This window comes from Phacochoerus africanus, chromosome 11 (assembly GCF_016906955.1).
Source record: "Phacochoerus africanus isolate WHEZ1 chromosome 11, ROS_Pafr_v1, whole genome shotgun sequence".
NCBI classification, from domain to species: Eukaryota; Metazoa; Chordata; class Mammalia; order Artiodactyla; family Suidae; genus Phacochoerus; species Phacochoerus africanus.
This window is the reverse complement of record NC_062554.1, coordinates 126,864,685-126,879,423: the sequence shown is the minus strand read 5'-3', so window position 1 is coordinate 126,879,423 and position 14,739 is coordinate 126,864,685. Positions and strand designations below refer to the sequence as shown.

Genomic DNA, 14,739 nt, shown 5'->3' with positions numbered 1-14,739 from the left:
TCAGTCTTTCCACCAAACTACATTGCCTATTTTCTCTTTTCCCACAGCCTCAAGGGCCACTCAATTTACAGTGAAAACATTTTTTCACATCACAAAAATGTTAGATGGTAACATTAACTTCTAATATATCAAATTTAACTGCTATTAGAAGTAATTAATTTTACTGATTGTACATCAGCAAAAATTTCTAAATTCCAAACTCACTTAATACAAAAGAATACCAGAACAGTCATATGATACTATTTTTATGAAGTATTTGTGATGGAATAGAATATTTAACTAATGTGTATGATAACGGAGATCTTTGGCATTAATGGTGGTTACATCTCCATGTCTGAAAATCCTAAAATCCACAGCTCAGTTATAATACGTACTATTAACTCAGAAGGTAAAATAATGTTTAACAACATAAGAGTTATCAAGAAGCAAAAACAAGCCACACAATGAGATGTCTAGACTGAATGGGTAGCTAAGTGACCAGGTTTTATGAAGGTCTCAGAACAAAAATCTAAATCCAATTGCTGCATGTAAAATTCAAATTCATGTCTCAGCAAAACTACATTATTAGTGGATAAAACTTCAGGGTAATTTGCGAAGTACATGAAGGACAAATGTCAAGTATTTATCATACAAAGAATATCAGAAGTTATTTTAGATAGGTAAGCAATGCTTTTTCATAAAAACAAACATATACCCTTAAAAAGTTAATACTGGAGTTCCCGTGGTGGTGCAGTGGTTGATGAATCCGACTGGGAACCATGAGGTTGCGGGTTTGGTCCCTGCCCTTGCTCAGTGGGTTAACGATCCGGCGTTGTCGTGAGCTGTGGTGTAGGTTGCAGACGCGGCTCAGATCCCGCGTTGCTGTGGCTCTGGTGTAGGCTGGCAGCTACAGCTCTGATTCGACCCCTAGCCTGGGAACCTCCATATGCCGTGGGAGCGGCCCAAGAAATAGCAAAAAGACAAAAATAAATAAATAAATAAATGAAAAGACCATCCTTTCTCCTTAAAAAAAAAAAAAAGTTAATACTAATGTTTCAATTATGTACACATTCAACTGAATAGCAGAAAGGCAGATATAAAAGTGTAACTAAAAGTGCAACTTCAAAAAGCATACTCAATATTATAATTTCCTTTTCTGAGTAAAAAAATGTTTTTTAATACAAATTACTGATAAGAAATAAATTGCTCACGTTTCTCAAAAGATGGAATAGTTACAAAAGGTTAAGACACCAGAATTGAGCATTTTTTAAATCTAATAAAGCCTGTTATGAGAAGCATATAAACTAGGAGTTCCTGTTGTGGCTCAGTGGTTAACAAATCCGACCAGGAACCATCAGGTTATGGGTCCGATCCCTGCCTGGCCTCGCTTAGTGGGTTAAGGATCCGGTGTTGCCATGAGCTGTGGTATAGGTCACAGACGCGGCTCAGATCCCATGCTGCTGTGGCTCTGGCACAGGCTGGCAGCTACAGCTCCGACTGGACCCCTAGTTTGGGAACCTCCATATGCTGCAGGTGTAGCCTTAGAAAAGAGAGGTATTTAAACTAATACACACAATTTGGAAAGAATAAGAGAGATCAATAGCATATGTATCTATTAAAGACTCTATTATATATAACACTAATAAATTTTGACTATGAATAAATTCTTGAAAAACCCTCATTGACACTAATTTAAAAATAATAGCTTTAAAATGTTAACACAGTTCTGGCAAAAATTTACATAATTTTTTAAAAAAATCCTCCTTGGAGTTTCCGTCGTGGCGCAGTGGTTAACGAATCTGACTAGGAACCATGAGGTTGCGGGTTCCATCCCTGCCCTTGCTCAGTGGGTTAAGGATCCAGCGTTGCCGTGAGCTGTGGTGTAGGTTGCAGACGCGGCTCAGATCCCGCGTTGCTGTGGCTCTGGTGTAGGCTGGCAGCTACAGCTCCGATTAGACCCCTAGCCTGGGAACCTCCATATGCCGCAGGAGCGGCCCAAGAAATGGTAAAAAGACAAAAAAAAAAAAAATCCTCCTTGACATTATCAAATGTTGACAGATTTGTTACTATAAGATAAATGAAATTTTTCATCTGGTAATAAAAGTAAATAACATACTATTACAAAAAATAGATATATGCAGTTAAAAATATGATATTATCTATTATATCTTGACATCCTAACATAGCAATTGAATACATGCAAAAAAAGTACTTTATTTTATACTCATAACTTTTTTTTCTGGAATTTCATTCAAAACCAGATCCTCAAATAGTATTTCACAACGATCAGCAACTGTATTCAATATATCTCTCTTCATGGCCTATGGAAAAACAAAATAAACCACAGTAAGAAATAAAATCCATTACTTCATGTATTTATTTATTTATTTTTTTGCTTTTTAATGCCGTACCTGCGGCACGTGGAAGTTCCCAGCCTATGGGTCGAATCAGAGCTATAGCTGCCGGCCTATGCTACAGCCACAGTAACATGGGGTCCAAGCCAAATCTGCAACCTACACCACAGCTCACAGCAAAGCCAGATCTTTAACCCACTGAGAGAGGCCAGGGATCGAACTCACATCCTTAGTTCCTAGTCGGGTTCATTAACCACTGAGCCATGAAGGGAACTCCAAAATCCATTACTTTATTTCTTTTTTTTCTTTTTTTTTTCTTTTCCAATACATTATTTTTTTTTTCAAATCCATTATTTTAAATTTGCATTATTTTATTACCAAAAACCCCCCAACATAATTGGCTTCTCTATATAACCATGTCCACTAAAATAACTAGTACATTATTCCATTTCTAATGTCCATTTAATATGCTTATCAACATATTAAGAGTTAAACAGCAAATTTACCTATACTTCATCTAAATAGTAAACTTAAACCAAATAAATGAAATTTTGCATCTGAACAAATGATGCTAGTGCTTCAATTAGAAAACATGTAACAATGATAAAAGTGCCAGTCATAATTTTTTAAATTTCTGAATTATAGAGATTATAGAATGTTACCTAATAATTCTTCCTATGAATACCTTTCCATTTTACTTAAAACATTCAATTTCCCTCAGAAGATATGATTTCAAATGTATTAATTTCACAACTGTGGAACACTTAATAAACTTACAGAAACATCACTTTAAAAAAGTATAAAATAGACATTCTACATATGAAAATCTTGGGACCAATTACCTGGTATATCTGGACTGCTTAACAGATTGGACCTTTATTAGTTAAAATCAAAATTATGAAATCTGAGATTGAAAAAAGGTAAAATTTTAGAATTTTTGAATCATTATCTTAATATGTTTCTGTTTTTCATATACCGGTTACTCTTTTTGTACCTGTACAGCATCCTTAACCTTGGGTTTATTACTATGAACATAAGCTCTGCACTTCACAGCACCCTTAAGGTTTACAGAGCCACTGCAGATCTGGACTGTGGCTGTGGATCTGTGGTCTGAATTCAGAACCTAAAAGATAAAATCAGTTTAAGTCCTAATAGCCAATGATCATTCACCACATGACACATTTAAACATTATATAAGTCATTTCATAAAGCGAGAAGGAATGTTTAACCAAACCAAGTGTTTGAGAATACTCCCCATGAATTTTTTTAAGGCTTTAATATTTCTCCTTTTAAGTTATGTATTATTTTCTGCATATTTTGAATGAAATCTGAAATTAAACTGTACATCTAAATTTTTTATTAACGTAACCACCTAATGTACCAATATTCATTCAATATGTTCACTAAACATATATTATTTGCAGATTACTCAGATAAGTACTGTTAAGATGAAAAGAAGACATGATCTAGTGAGAAACAGAAAGTATGCAATGCAAGATTTGCACAAAAATAAGGAATACAAAGCAGGGTGTGATATGGCAAAATTACAAGCAATCTAGGCACTCATTTATTTATACACTTTCAACTCATACCTTTCACAGACTAAAAGGAAACTTACATGCCCTACAGCAGAAAAAAAACAAGTCAACTATGTCTGTCACCAGAAAATGATATCAGTGATCGACATGCTCCTCTCACAGACCTATTCTTATTTAATCTGAGTGTTTATGCTTGGTTTTGGGCTATTTCACAGATATTTTAAACTTATTATTTCAATAATTAGTTGTCAAAACACGAAGAGCACCAAAACCATGAGAGTATACTAGTAGAGGCTTATAAAATCACAATGGAAACAAAAATCATGATTTTAAAAATATGGACATGGTAAAAATATATGTTCTAAGTGCACCTGAAATAAATAATTTAACAGTAGGTTTAATTCTGAGGAACGAAAACAAATCATGTAACCTGTGACCAATGCTAACTAATGATGTGTTTATGCAATTACAATCAGGAAATGATGGGGACAAGTGGTGAAGAAATCGAAAGGCTTGAATATGTAGCTACTGAAAAGGCATGACTAGTCAATGTCTAACGTAACTCAGGCAAAGGCTAGATTTTTTTTTTTAGATAATTTAAACTCAAACACAGTCAAGGTCTTGTTGGTAAAAAACTCTGTCACAGACCGAAGAATCCAAAAGGTTCCAGGACCATTCAAAAACATCTATCATCAAACCAAGCAACAGGATGACAATGCTGATACTCTATTTGGAATAAGCCTCCCAAGATACCTGTAGAGATCTCTGATATATCAAGAAAAGGAGGCGGGGTAATGTCCCTCCTTCGTCCACTAAACAGAACTTCACTGCAGAAAACTATTTTACATATTTAACACCTAATTTATAATATATATTACCTAACAAACTTACAGCATATACATTATATATCTATAAATTAAAACATTTTCCAAAATGGACTAAACTATATATAAAAGACTATACACACCCACACACACATAGCCACATACCCACGAAGGAAAAGAGTTTTAAGGATAAAAGGACTGATTCACTCCTTTTTAATGGAAATCAATCTGGGTTCTATAAATGTCAACTTGCCTTGGTTTCTTTGGATTCAGGAAGAAACTAGCTTACAGATTTTGGGAATGTAACCTATTCAAAAGTGAGGGAACTTCTGTGATAATTGATATGTTTTGGAAAAGGCAAGATTCCTCTGGTTATGTAACCAAAAGAAACGTTACCAAAATGGTAACAGTTGTATTAGATATTAATGTACAGACACGAGTTTGGCAATCCAGATCACAGAGGAAAAAACTGGCACTGGTATGATACATGGCCCAGGAAATGCACAGAATTCTAAAAGCATAGAAAACATACCTCTGGAATAGTAAGTTAGAAAATAATGAAAAGGCATGCTGAGGCTATGAAAAACCTTGAATTCCTTTTCGAACTTGACAATGTAGAGCAATTATGGAGTTTTAAGCAAAGAGAGTAACAAAATCAGTGTAGACCCTTAGATACATTAAATAAATACTAACTGAAAAAGAAACAAGTAAATAAATAGTGAATGAATGCCAAATGTGATTCAGAAAGGATACTCTGAGGTAATATGCAGGATATATCAGGAAATATGGATGGTACTCCAAGACATATACAAACAAAGATATCAGGATTTTGTACAATGAATCACTCCAGACAAGAATGATAAGCTAGAGACCACTTAAGAGTTAACTGCTGGAGTTCCCGTCATGGCGCAAGAGAAACGAATCTGACAAGAAACCATGAGGTTGCGGGTTCAATCCCTGGCCTTGATCAACAGGTTAAGGATCCAGCGTTGCCATGGGCTGTGGTGTAGGTTGCAGCTGTGGCTCCGATCTGGCGTTGCTGTGGCTGTGGCGTAGGCCGGCAGCTACAGCTCCAATTAGACCCCTAGCCTGGGAACGTCCATATTCCACGGGTGCAGCCCTAAAAGGACAAAAGACAAAAAAAAAAAAGAGTTAACTGCAATAATCTAGGTAAAATAAGTATGTTGTAAGGCTAAGGGCACTGGGACTGCAAGGACAGCAAAAGGTGAGCTAGACTGCAAAGAAGGAATCAACTAGATGTGGAAGGTGGGTGGGAGGAAAGTGGCATCAAGAACTGACTTATTATATACTGGTCATTTTAAAGTTTCTAGCTGGCTGACCAGTGGTATGATTTACTAAATATATCATACCATATACTATTAAATATTATAATAAATTACCTCATATTATCTTCAACTTTTTTCTCTATATTCCCACATTCTGGATTTTTTTTTTTTTTTGGTTTTTGGGGCCACACTTGCAGCATATAGAAGTTCCCAGGCTAGGGGTTGCATCCAGAGCTGCAGCTGCAGGCCTACGTCACAGCCACAGCAATGTGCAATCAGAGCAGCATCTGTGATCTACACCACAGCTCCCAGCAACGCCAGATCCTTAACCCAGTGAGCAAGGTCAGGGATCGAACCCACATCCTCATGGCCGCTAGTCAGGTTCATAATGCACTGAGCCACAACAGGAACTCCTCTCCATCTTCTAACTGCAATTTTATAACTAAAGTAATTTTAACTGAACTGTTTAATAAACCAAGAGGTCACATAAGCATAGCTAATAAAAAGCATATAGGTAGAGGAACACCCTTAAAACAAAGAACACTTCCAAAATCAAAAAGAAAGAAAACTGAAAACTAAAAATACTTTTAAAGTATTGAGAAGAGAAACTGAGAAATGTTTAATGGCATAAATCCAATGACAATTTAGTAATGCTCTCTTGCTAAACACAGAAAAGGAAGAGAAGAAATTAAAGCATCCCCATAGGACAAATTGTTAAGTCCATTTATTCCCTGTTTCAACATTTTCAGCTTAATCTTGAAGTAAAAAGTTTTCTAAAAACATGGAGGTACTTTATACCCTGTCTGACGTCTAGGTTGATTTAAGGCAGGATTAAAATTAAAAGTATGCATACTTTTAGAAATAATTACCCAACCTAAATTTATAAAGAGATACATAATTTAAAATAACTATATAAAAATATAAAATTTGCTAATACTGTGTGATTTTAATCAAATCAGAGGTAAAAATCTACTACAAATTAAGTACAACTCTTGGCTTATCTGTGCATTCACCTTTAGTTAAGAACTGCAACTTTGCTCATAAAACTTACAACCCCAAATATCACACACACACACACGTATTTATGTATATATGTCTGTGTGTGTATACTATTTACTTGATGTTAATGCTGTTTATTTGATGTTCCAATTTTAATAGCCTTGAGGCAAAAGACTCAGAGATTTTATTAAAATAATGTTTCCTGTGAATAACTTTCTTAGAACTGAACATTTTTTAGTACTTTATATCTCTAAAATTCTTTGACGTTTTGATCATAAACATTAAAACAGAAACAATTACCTTAAGCTTATTCTAATACTAAATTTTAGCTAAGTAGTATTTTAAAATATTTACCAACTGTGTGAGCACTCTGACATCAAAAGAATGATTAGTTGCTTGAGTATTTCCTCTAGAAGATTTTTTCTGAAATAAAACAAAAATTAAAAAGCTGTATTGTGAGATTGGAGTGGAACAAAAAAGATAATTTAGGAACTATCCAACACATACTAAGTAACTTAAAGGGAAAAAAAGTATTGTTATTTTTTTATCTTAGTTTTTTGTTACAGACGTGCTACTTGGCGTATTCTGTATCAATCAAATGTGCCCTCTTAAAAATCATAAATTCCTACTTTACTCCTCTAAAGCAAGGATTGGCAAACTATGGCCTATGGGTCAAATCCAGACCACCAACTATTGTGAATATAATTTTACTGGAACACAACCAAGATCATTCATTTACATATCATCTATGGCTACTTTCATGTTACAATGCAAAGCTGAATAGCTGCAACACAGAACAAGTGGTCCACAAAGTCTGATACATTTACTACTTGATTTTTGTTTTTTTTTGTTTTTGTTTTTGTTTCTTTAGGGCTGCACCCAGGACATATAGAGGTTCCCAGGCTAGGGGTCCCAATGGAGTTACAGCTGCCGCCTACACCACAGCCACAGCAATACAGGATCCAAGCCGCATATGCGACCTACACCACAGCTAACGGCAACGCCGGATCCTTAACCCATTGAGCGAGGCCAGGGATCGAACCCGCAACATCATGGTTCCTAACTGGATTCATTTCCATTGCACCACAACAGGAACGCCTTATTTTTTTATTTATTTATTTATTTTTTTTTGCTTTTTAGGGCCGTACCTGTGGCATATGGAGGTGCCCAGGCCAGGGGTCAAATAGGAACTACAGCTGCCAGCCTATGGGCTGTGTCTGCAACCTACATCACAGCTCATGGCAACGCCAGATCCTTAAGCCACTGAGCAAGGCCAGGGACAGAACCTACATCCTCATGGATACTGGTCAGATTTGTTTCCGTTGAGCCACAATGGGAACTCACTACTTGATTTTTTATATTAAGTCCACTGAGCCCTCCTCTAAAGGAAGAGATCGTCAAAGTTCATCCCCAGATAAAAAATATTTTAGAAACTTATATAGGCTCCTCCTATCAAATGGCCAAACTTAGTCTTTAAACTGTTATCAAAACTGAACATATGACTTTAGTTTTAAACCAGCAGTTTACAATGTGGAAATCAGATGGAATTCAGATGTCACTCTTTCAGGTTTCAAAATTCCTATTATTTCAGAAATAATCCTTATCATTTCCTAAGAAAAACATTTGTCCTTTAGTTTAATAGAGTTTAGAAATAAGTAGATAAAAATTGTTTTCCTGAAGGCAAGGTCTAAAGAACTAAAGATAAGACATCTTTTATTTTTCCTTATGCACAAATAATTTCCTAAGATCATTTTCTCTTAACTTACCTGTCCTTCTAATAGTTCACAATCTTCATCTTTAACTTGTCCATTAATCAAATAAACACCATTTTCTATTTGCTTGGCCCAGCGTGCAAGTCCATTCTTAAAAGAAACACAACATAGATATCTTTCAGATATAACACCATCCCAATTAAGCTCCCTCGATTCTACATTTTTCCACCTAGTACACTGAAATATTAAAAACCCCTAAGTATCAGTAATATGGCATTTAAATTCACTGTAATGAAGAACAAAAAAGTACAGCCCCAATTTTTGGCAGCTTACCGATACTTAATAGCAGTTTTTCTAAGCTTTATCCCAAACCCACATTTATATAATAGACTTAGGGGGCTTAATGGCCACATCAAATAAAATTCAGTAATTCCCATTATCTTAAAAAAAAAAGTAAGAAAAGATAAAGAGCCTCAAACAAATACATGAAGCAGTATTATTGTTATTATTATTATTTTGGGCTGCACTCATAGCATATGGAAGTTCCCATGGCAGGCATTGAACCTAAGCTGCAGCAGCGACCTGCGCCACAGCTGCATCAACACCAGATCCTTAACCTACTGCACTAGGCTGGGGATTGAACCTGCACCATGGCAGAGACAATGCCAGATCCCTAACCTGCTGTGCCATAGTGATAACTCCCTATATAAAGCAGTATATTAAAGAGGAAAAAATGAGAAAGCTCCATTTACCTCCTTCAAAGGAAAAAAAAAAAAGAGAGAAATGACGTATGAAGAAAAGAATGGTAGAGAGAAAAGAATTGGAATTGCTATACACCTGAAACTAACACAACATTGTAAATCAACTATAACTCAGTTAAAATAGAAAAGGTCAAGGAGTTCCCAGTGTGACACACTGGATTAAGAATTCAGTGCTGTCTCTGTCATCACATGGGTTTGATCCCAGGCCTGGTGCATTGGGTTAAGGATCTGGCATTGCTGCAGCTGTGGCGTAGAACACAGTTGTGGCTCAGATTTGATCCCTGGCCGGGAAACTTCCATATGCTGTGAGTGCAGCCAAAAAAGCAAAAGAAAAAGTTAAGAAGAAAAAACTAGAAAGGAAAAGCAAAGTATATCTTTTTGTATAATTATATTTTACAATGTACACAACTACAAGTTAATCAGCAAATATTTAAGGGGCACTTACTATGCTAAACACATTAATACGATGATACTGTCCCACCTCTAAATTTCTAATCTGGAGTAGTAAGTTAGTAGTAAGGTAGACACCCATAGTAATAGTCTTTTAATTAGAATGCAATTGTAAGGATTATAAAATGGCATAGGCAACCAGAAGAAAGGCAGATTATCTACTCAGGAATCACCTAAAGAAAATTCATTTTACCCTGATACCTTTGTATTTTTCTCCAGAGTATAGCTGACAGAAGTAGCAGACAGTGGGATGTGAATATTAATATAAACTGTACACTCTAAAGAAAGCCATGAAGCTGATAGTCCATTTTGATACTTCCAATCTGCTGGTTTTGCAGAACTCTTGAGCAAGGGAAGAAAAACATAAAAAAAAAAATGTGATTTATGTAAAATACACAACTCACTAAAACATCTTAAAATATATAACCTAATAACTCATAAAACCTGCTATCTAACACATTTGGCCAAATTCCTTCATGAAAGGGCAAGAGGATAGAACTACATAAACACAAAGCACGCATTAAAAGCTCAGCATTCTTCAGCACATCCCAGGGAATGACAGTGTCAATTCTGAAGCTCCTGATGTGGAGTAAAGAATCACTGAGCAACTACTAGGTGCCAGACATTCTCCTGTCTGTCCCATCCTTGCTAACAGAATACCATTTACTTTCTCACATTGCTTTTTAGGTACCTTAGCAAAATGTTAGTCTGGATTCTGCTCAGTACAGTTTGTTTACTAGGCACTGTGGCCTGCACAAACCTAGACTTTTTTTTCTACAAGCTGTTCAAATATAATACTAAACAGATGAACAAGGTAGGGAGATCTTAACAAAAATATTTTAACAATAAAAAATATAAATTTTCCTTGCATGTAATAGAATTGTATTTCAAAATACAAAGGAAGTGATAGCAATGAAAATTATTAAAATTAAGAACTGAATTTTATTTAGAAATAGTCTGAAACACGGAAAAATCTTTAAAGAACAGTTTTTCTTACCTTTGGATCATGGATATCATAAGTTCGACAAAGTATTCTTTACTAATTAAGGATAATATAACCAAAAAAGTAAAAATAAAAAAGCAATTCTCAATAATCAAAGGAAAATAAACCATCAAAAAATAAAGTGTATGCATCCAAGAGTTTTTACAAAATACCACTTCACACACTTAGATATGTATACATGTATGTGTGTGTATATTTACATGTGTGTGTGTGTGTGTGTGTATATATATATATGTATGTATTCCTCTGACTATAATACATGTTACTTTAAACTATTACCTACTGCTCATAAACCCTGCTAATCACAATGGGCAGGATGAAAGCTCTTCTAGGATTTTCCTCAAATACACACTCTCTGTAACAAACAGGAATGCCGTTTTGAGAGAGCGCCGAACCCTAACCACTAGACCACCAGGGAGCATCAGGAATGTTGTTTTGAATGGAGTCAAGTCTGAGAATGCTTATTGGGTCACAGGCTCTGTACATTCAACTATCTAATTGGCAAAGGAATTAAAAGCTCTGCTTTTGCAAGAATGATCACTTTTTGAATCTTGTGCTTTGCAAATCCTAATTTGTTGGACCCTTGCACTGCTTCACTCCCTTGGCAAGGCCACCTTGTACTTGGGAAGTATTTAATCTGGCAATATGCAGAGGAAAGAAGCTGGGAAGGCAAGCCCCTACACCTGTCTTTTAGTGTCACTTGCTCTTGGCCAAAGACAAACATTTCCAGCTCAGTGCACCTATGCTTTGAATTGAAAATTTTATCACAGGAACTGGAGGTGAACAAAATTAAAGTGTTACTTTGTCTAAGCTGTACCTCTCCATGAGGGACCGACTGCATTTTCAACTCACAGCTATCAGAGAGTTCAGAATCCACAATCCTTGTCACCTCTCCCGAAGTGTTTATAACCCGGAGACATGATTAACAATGATTATTATCATTACTATTGATAGTCCTAATGATGTGTAATTTATAGAAAAACTTATAAACTAAGCCTCTTTTTTAAATGATTTAAATAAACATTAGGGGGGAAAACGTGCAGGAACATTATTTGGGGATCATAAACTTTATAACATAAACACCTAAATAAAAGATACTTTTTTGTAGAAGAGCAAATGTGAAGTGTCACTCGTTCTGAGACCTCCTCCTCTGTGAAATTCCACAGTCTCTTTTTATTCAGAGATTTTTCCACAGCAAATACAAGCTGAAAGAGAAGAAAACACACACCAGTTGAATGCAAAAGAGAATGCAGAAAAAGACAAATATTCCTAAGCTCCCATCTTGTTTTACAATTTCATGATTTTATCATTAAATTTTCTTTAAAAGAGTGAAACTGATTATTAACCATTTGGATTCTATTTTTAGGGATATATAAAAATTGGGTGTTATCAGTGTCATTAATGATCAACCAGCATGATTTTTGGTAATTCACATTTAATTGAAGTATAGAATAAGGATTTTATTTTAATTAGGATGAGAAATGACAAATGATTTTTAACCTACAAAAATGGAGCATGTCACTCATTTAGCATTTCTTATTTAAATGTCACAAAAGGTGTAAGGTAATATATAAGGACACATAAAATATAGTAATAATACACATTTTAAGTGAAAAGAATTAGAAAGTAACAAATTTATGCCACATGTAAGAATTTAAAGAATGCATACTTGATATGGGGCAAGGGGTCAGAAACTTGGCTCTAAGCTTTCTAAAAATAATGTGCACAGAGAAACCCAATGTTTTCTAATTCACATGATCCATAAGCTGAAAACAATTGATCAGAAGAGGCACAATGGTCTTGATAATGATAGCAAAAGAAATATCTTCAAAGACAATATACTATGTAATATAATGATCAAAGTTCCTAACAGTGTGGGAGACAGTGACAAGTTTTATAAGGTTACTTCATGTAGTCCCTGAATGCAGGCCAATAAAAACAAAGTTAGATAACTAAACCCCCACAATTTCTGAAAAAAAGCATTTTTTAAATTTTATGTGCTTCTAAGGGACGAAAGATACAAAAAGCAAAAGGAAGACCTAACTAATCTCTCTAGCACTGAGACTACATTCAACCCAACCAGTGCCAACCACAAAAGGGTGCACAGTCAAGGCTATTAAATATATATAGATTTAGATTTAGTTTCCATGTGAAAATGCCAAAGAGGATGAACAACTGTCAAGAGGAACATTTATTTAAAACAGCAAATGGTATAAGGCTGAAAATTTTTGCTGGGGAAGGGATTATCACCATTTTCTCCCCTTACTCCCTTAGGTATAAATATCAAAGGTCTGAAGATGGGATATTTGATGGGAGAGAAGGTTACAAAACTGGAAAAATCTGTCGCACCTGGATTCTTAGTTGTATTTTTTACTAGAAAAAGGTCTTGGGTAGATTCTGTGGGGTTTTGTACTTTTCAAGATAATAAGGTCCCCTCTCTCTTGGGGTAGAAAATAACTTCATGAAGGTTAATTTGGATCTTGAGTACTAAAAAATGAAAGCTGGCTGCAGTTTTAGTTTTGCTTTAGATTTGCACTTAAGGGGAAACAGCTTACGGACCCCCATACTTACTTCTAAACTATGTCACCCAATTGACTGATACGGAAATTAAACAAAAAGCAGGGGATTCATGATAGATCCTCTGTCCAAAAATAATGAATAAGTATCTGATTGTTGAGACTTTATGTTTTATTATTAGATTCTTGGGAAAAACTGAAGCGGGGAAGAACTGTAAAACCTATTAACTTTACATTATAGGAATAACTTGAAAATAAATGGAAAATCCAGCAGAATACTGCTTTTGCATAAGAAAAATTGTTAAACCCTTATAATTTGTTTTACAATAATACATAATTATCTTTATTTATTTGTTTTTGTCTTTTTAAGGACACACCCACAGCATATGGAGGTTCCCAGGCTGGGGGTTAAATCGGAGCTGTAGCTATAGCTGCTGACCTTCGCCACAGCAATGCAAGATCTGAGCCTTGTCCACAACCTACACCACAGCTCTCGGCAACACCGGATCCTTAACCCAACGAGCCAGGCCAGGGATCAAACCTGCATCCCCATGGATGCTGGTCGGGTTTGTTAACCCCTGAGCCACAATGGGAATTACCCATAATTATCTTTAAAATAGAAAACATTTAAAAATATGTAGCTTTGATTGAAAATATAAATATTGACATATATTACACTCATGATACCAAGCAACTGAGTGGAAAAAGCTGTTTCAACATAATCCCAGCAGAAAGAATTAATCTAATTATGCTTAGGATCACTGTATACATGTATAATCAATTAAGAAGATGTAATCTTAAGAATTTTTGAAATTTCAAACTTACTCTTCGCAGGGTATTTTGAAACTCATTTCCCATTTCTAAAGTTGTAACAATAAATACCCCAAGAACTAAAAGTCCCCCTGGAAGCATTCTGGATACCTAAAAAGAGAAACAGAGTGTTAACTAACCTAAGCATTTGACATTACATGCAATTCTTTGTCTTCGAGAAATAAAATATTAATTCAGGAAATGCCTACCTAGCATCAACCATATATACAAAACTGAGGTAGGGGCTTTGAAAAAATGATTAAAATACTGAGAAATGGATGATAACCAAGTGAATGGGGTGTCATTATGTACACAATCTTCCTAGAGTGTCCTTAACTTTTACCTTAAAATTGCTTTATAAATAAAGCCATTTAATAATGACACCCTTTAACTCTATCAATAAATATCCTTGCTCATAAGATCAAAGACTGAAATATCTCCAAACGTTTTCAATGGCTTTTACTATTAGCTAAATAAAATACAAATTTTATCTCAGACTGGTGTTCT

At 35.1% G+C, this 14,739-nt stretch overlaps 1 protein-coding gene across 3 annotated transcripts in view; it reads right to left on the bottom strand.

The window, feature by feature from the left end:
• The window catches only part of ODR4 (odr-4 GPCR localization factor homolog), a 40,592-nt gene that overhangs the window by 17,222 nt on the left and 8,631 nt on the right, over positions 1 to 14,739 (bottom strand). For all 3 annotated transcript variants that reach the window (XM_047754003.1, XM_047754002.1, XM_047754001.1), the window contains exons 4-11: positions 14,248 to 14,343; positions 12,005 to 12,111; positions 10,901 to 10,937; positions 10,105 to 10,245; positions 8,747 to 8,842; positions 7,335 to 7,403; positions 3,328 to 3,456; positions 2,210 to 2,300 (exon numbers count right to left, since the gene is read on the bottom strand). In XM_047754003.1, coding sequence (XP_047609959.1) covers positions 2,210 to 2,300; positions 3,328 to 3,456; positions 7,335 to 7,403; positions 8,747 to 8,842; positions 10,105 to 10,245; positions 10,901 to 10,937; positions 12,005 to 12,111; positions 14,248 to 14,343 — 766 coding nt within the window. The remainder of the gene's footprint in view (positions 1 to 2,209; positions 2,301 to 3,327; positions 3,457 to 7,334; positions 7,404 to 8,746; positions 8,843 to 10,104; positions 10,246 to 10,900; positions 10,938 to 12,004; positions 12,112 to 14,247; positions 14,344 to 14,739) is intronic.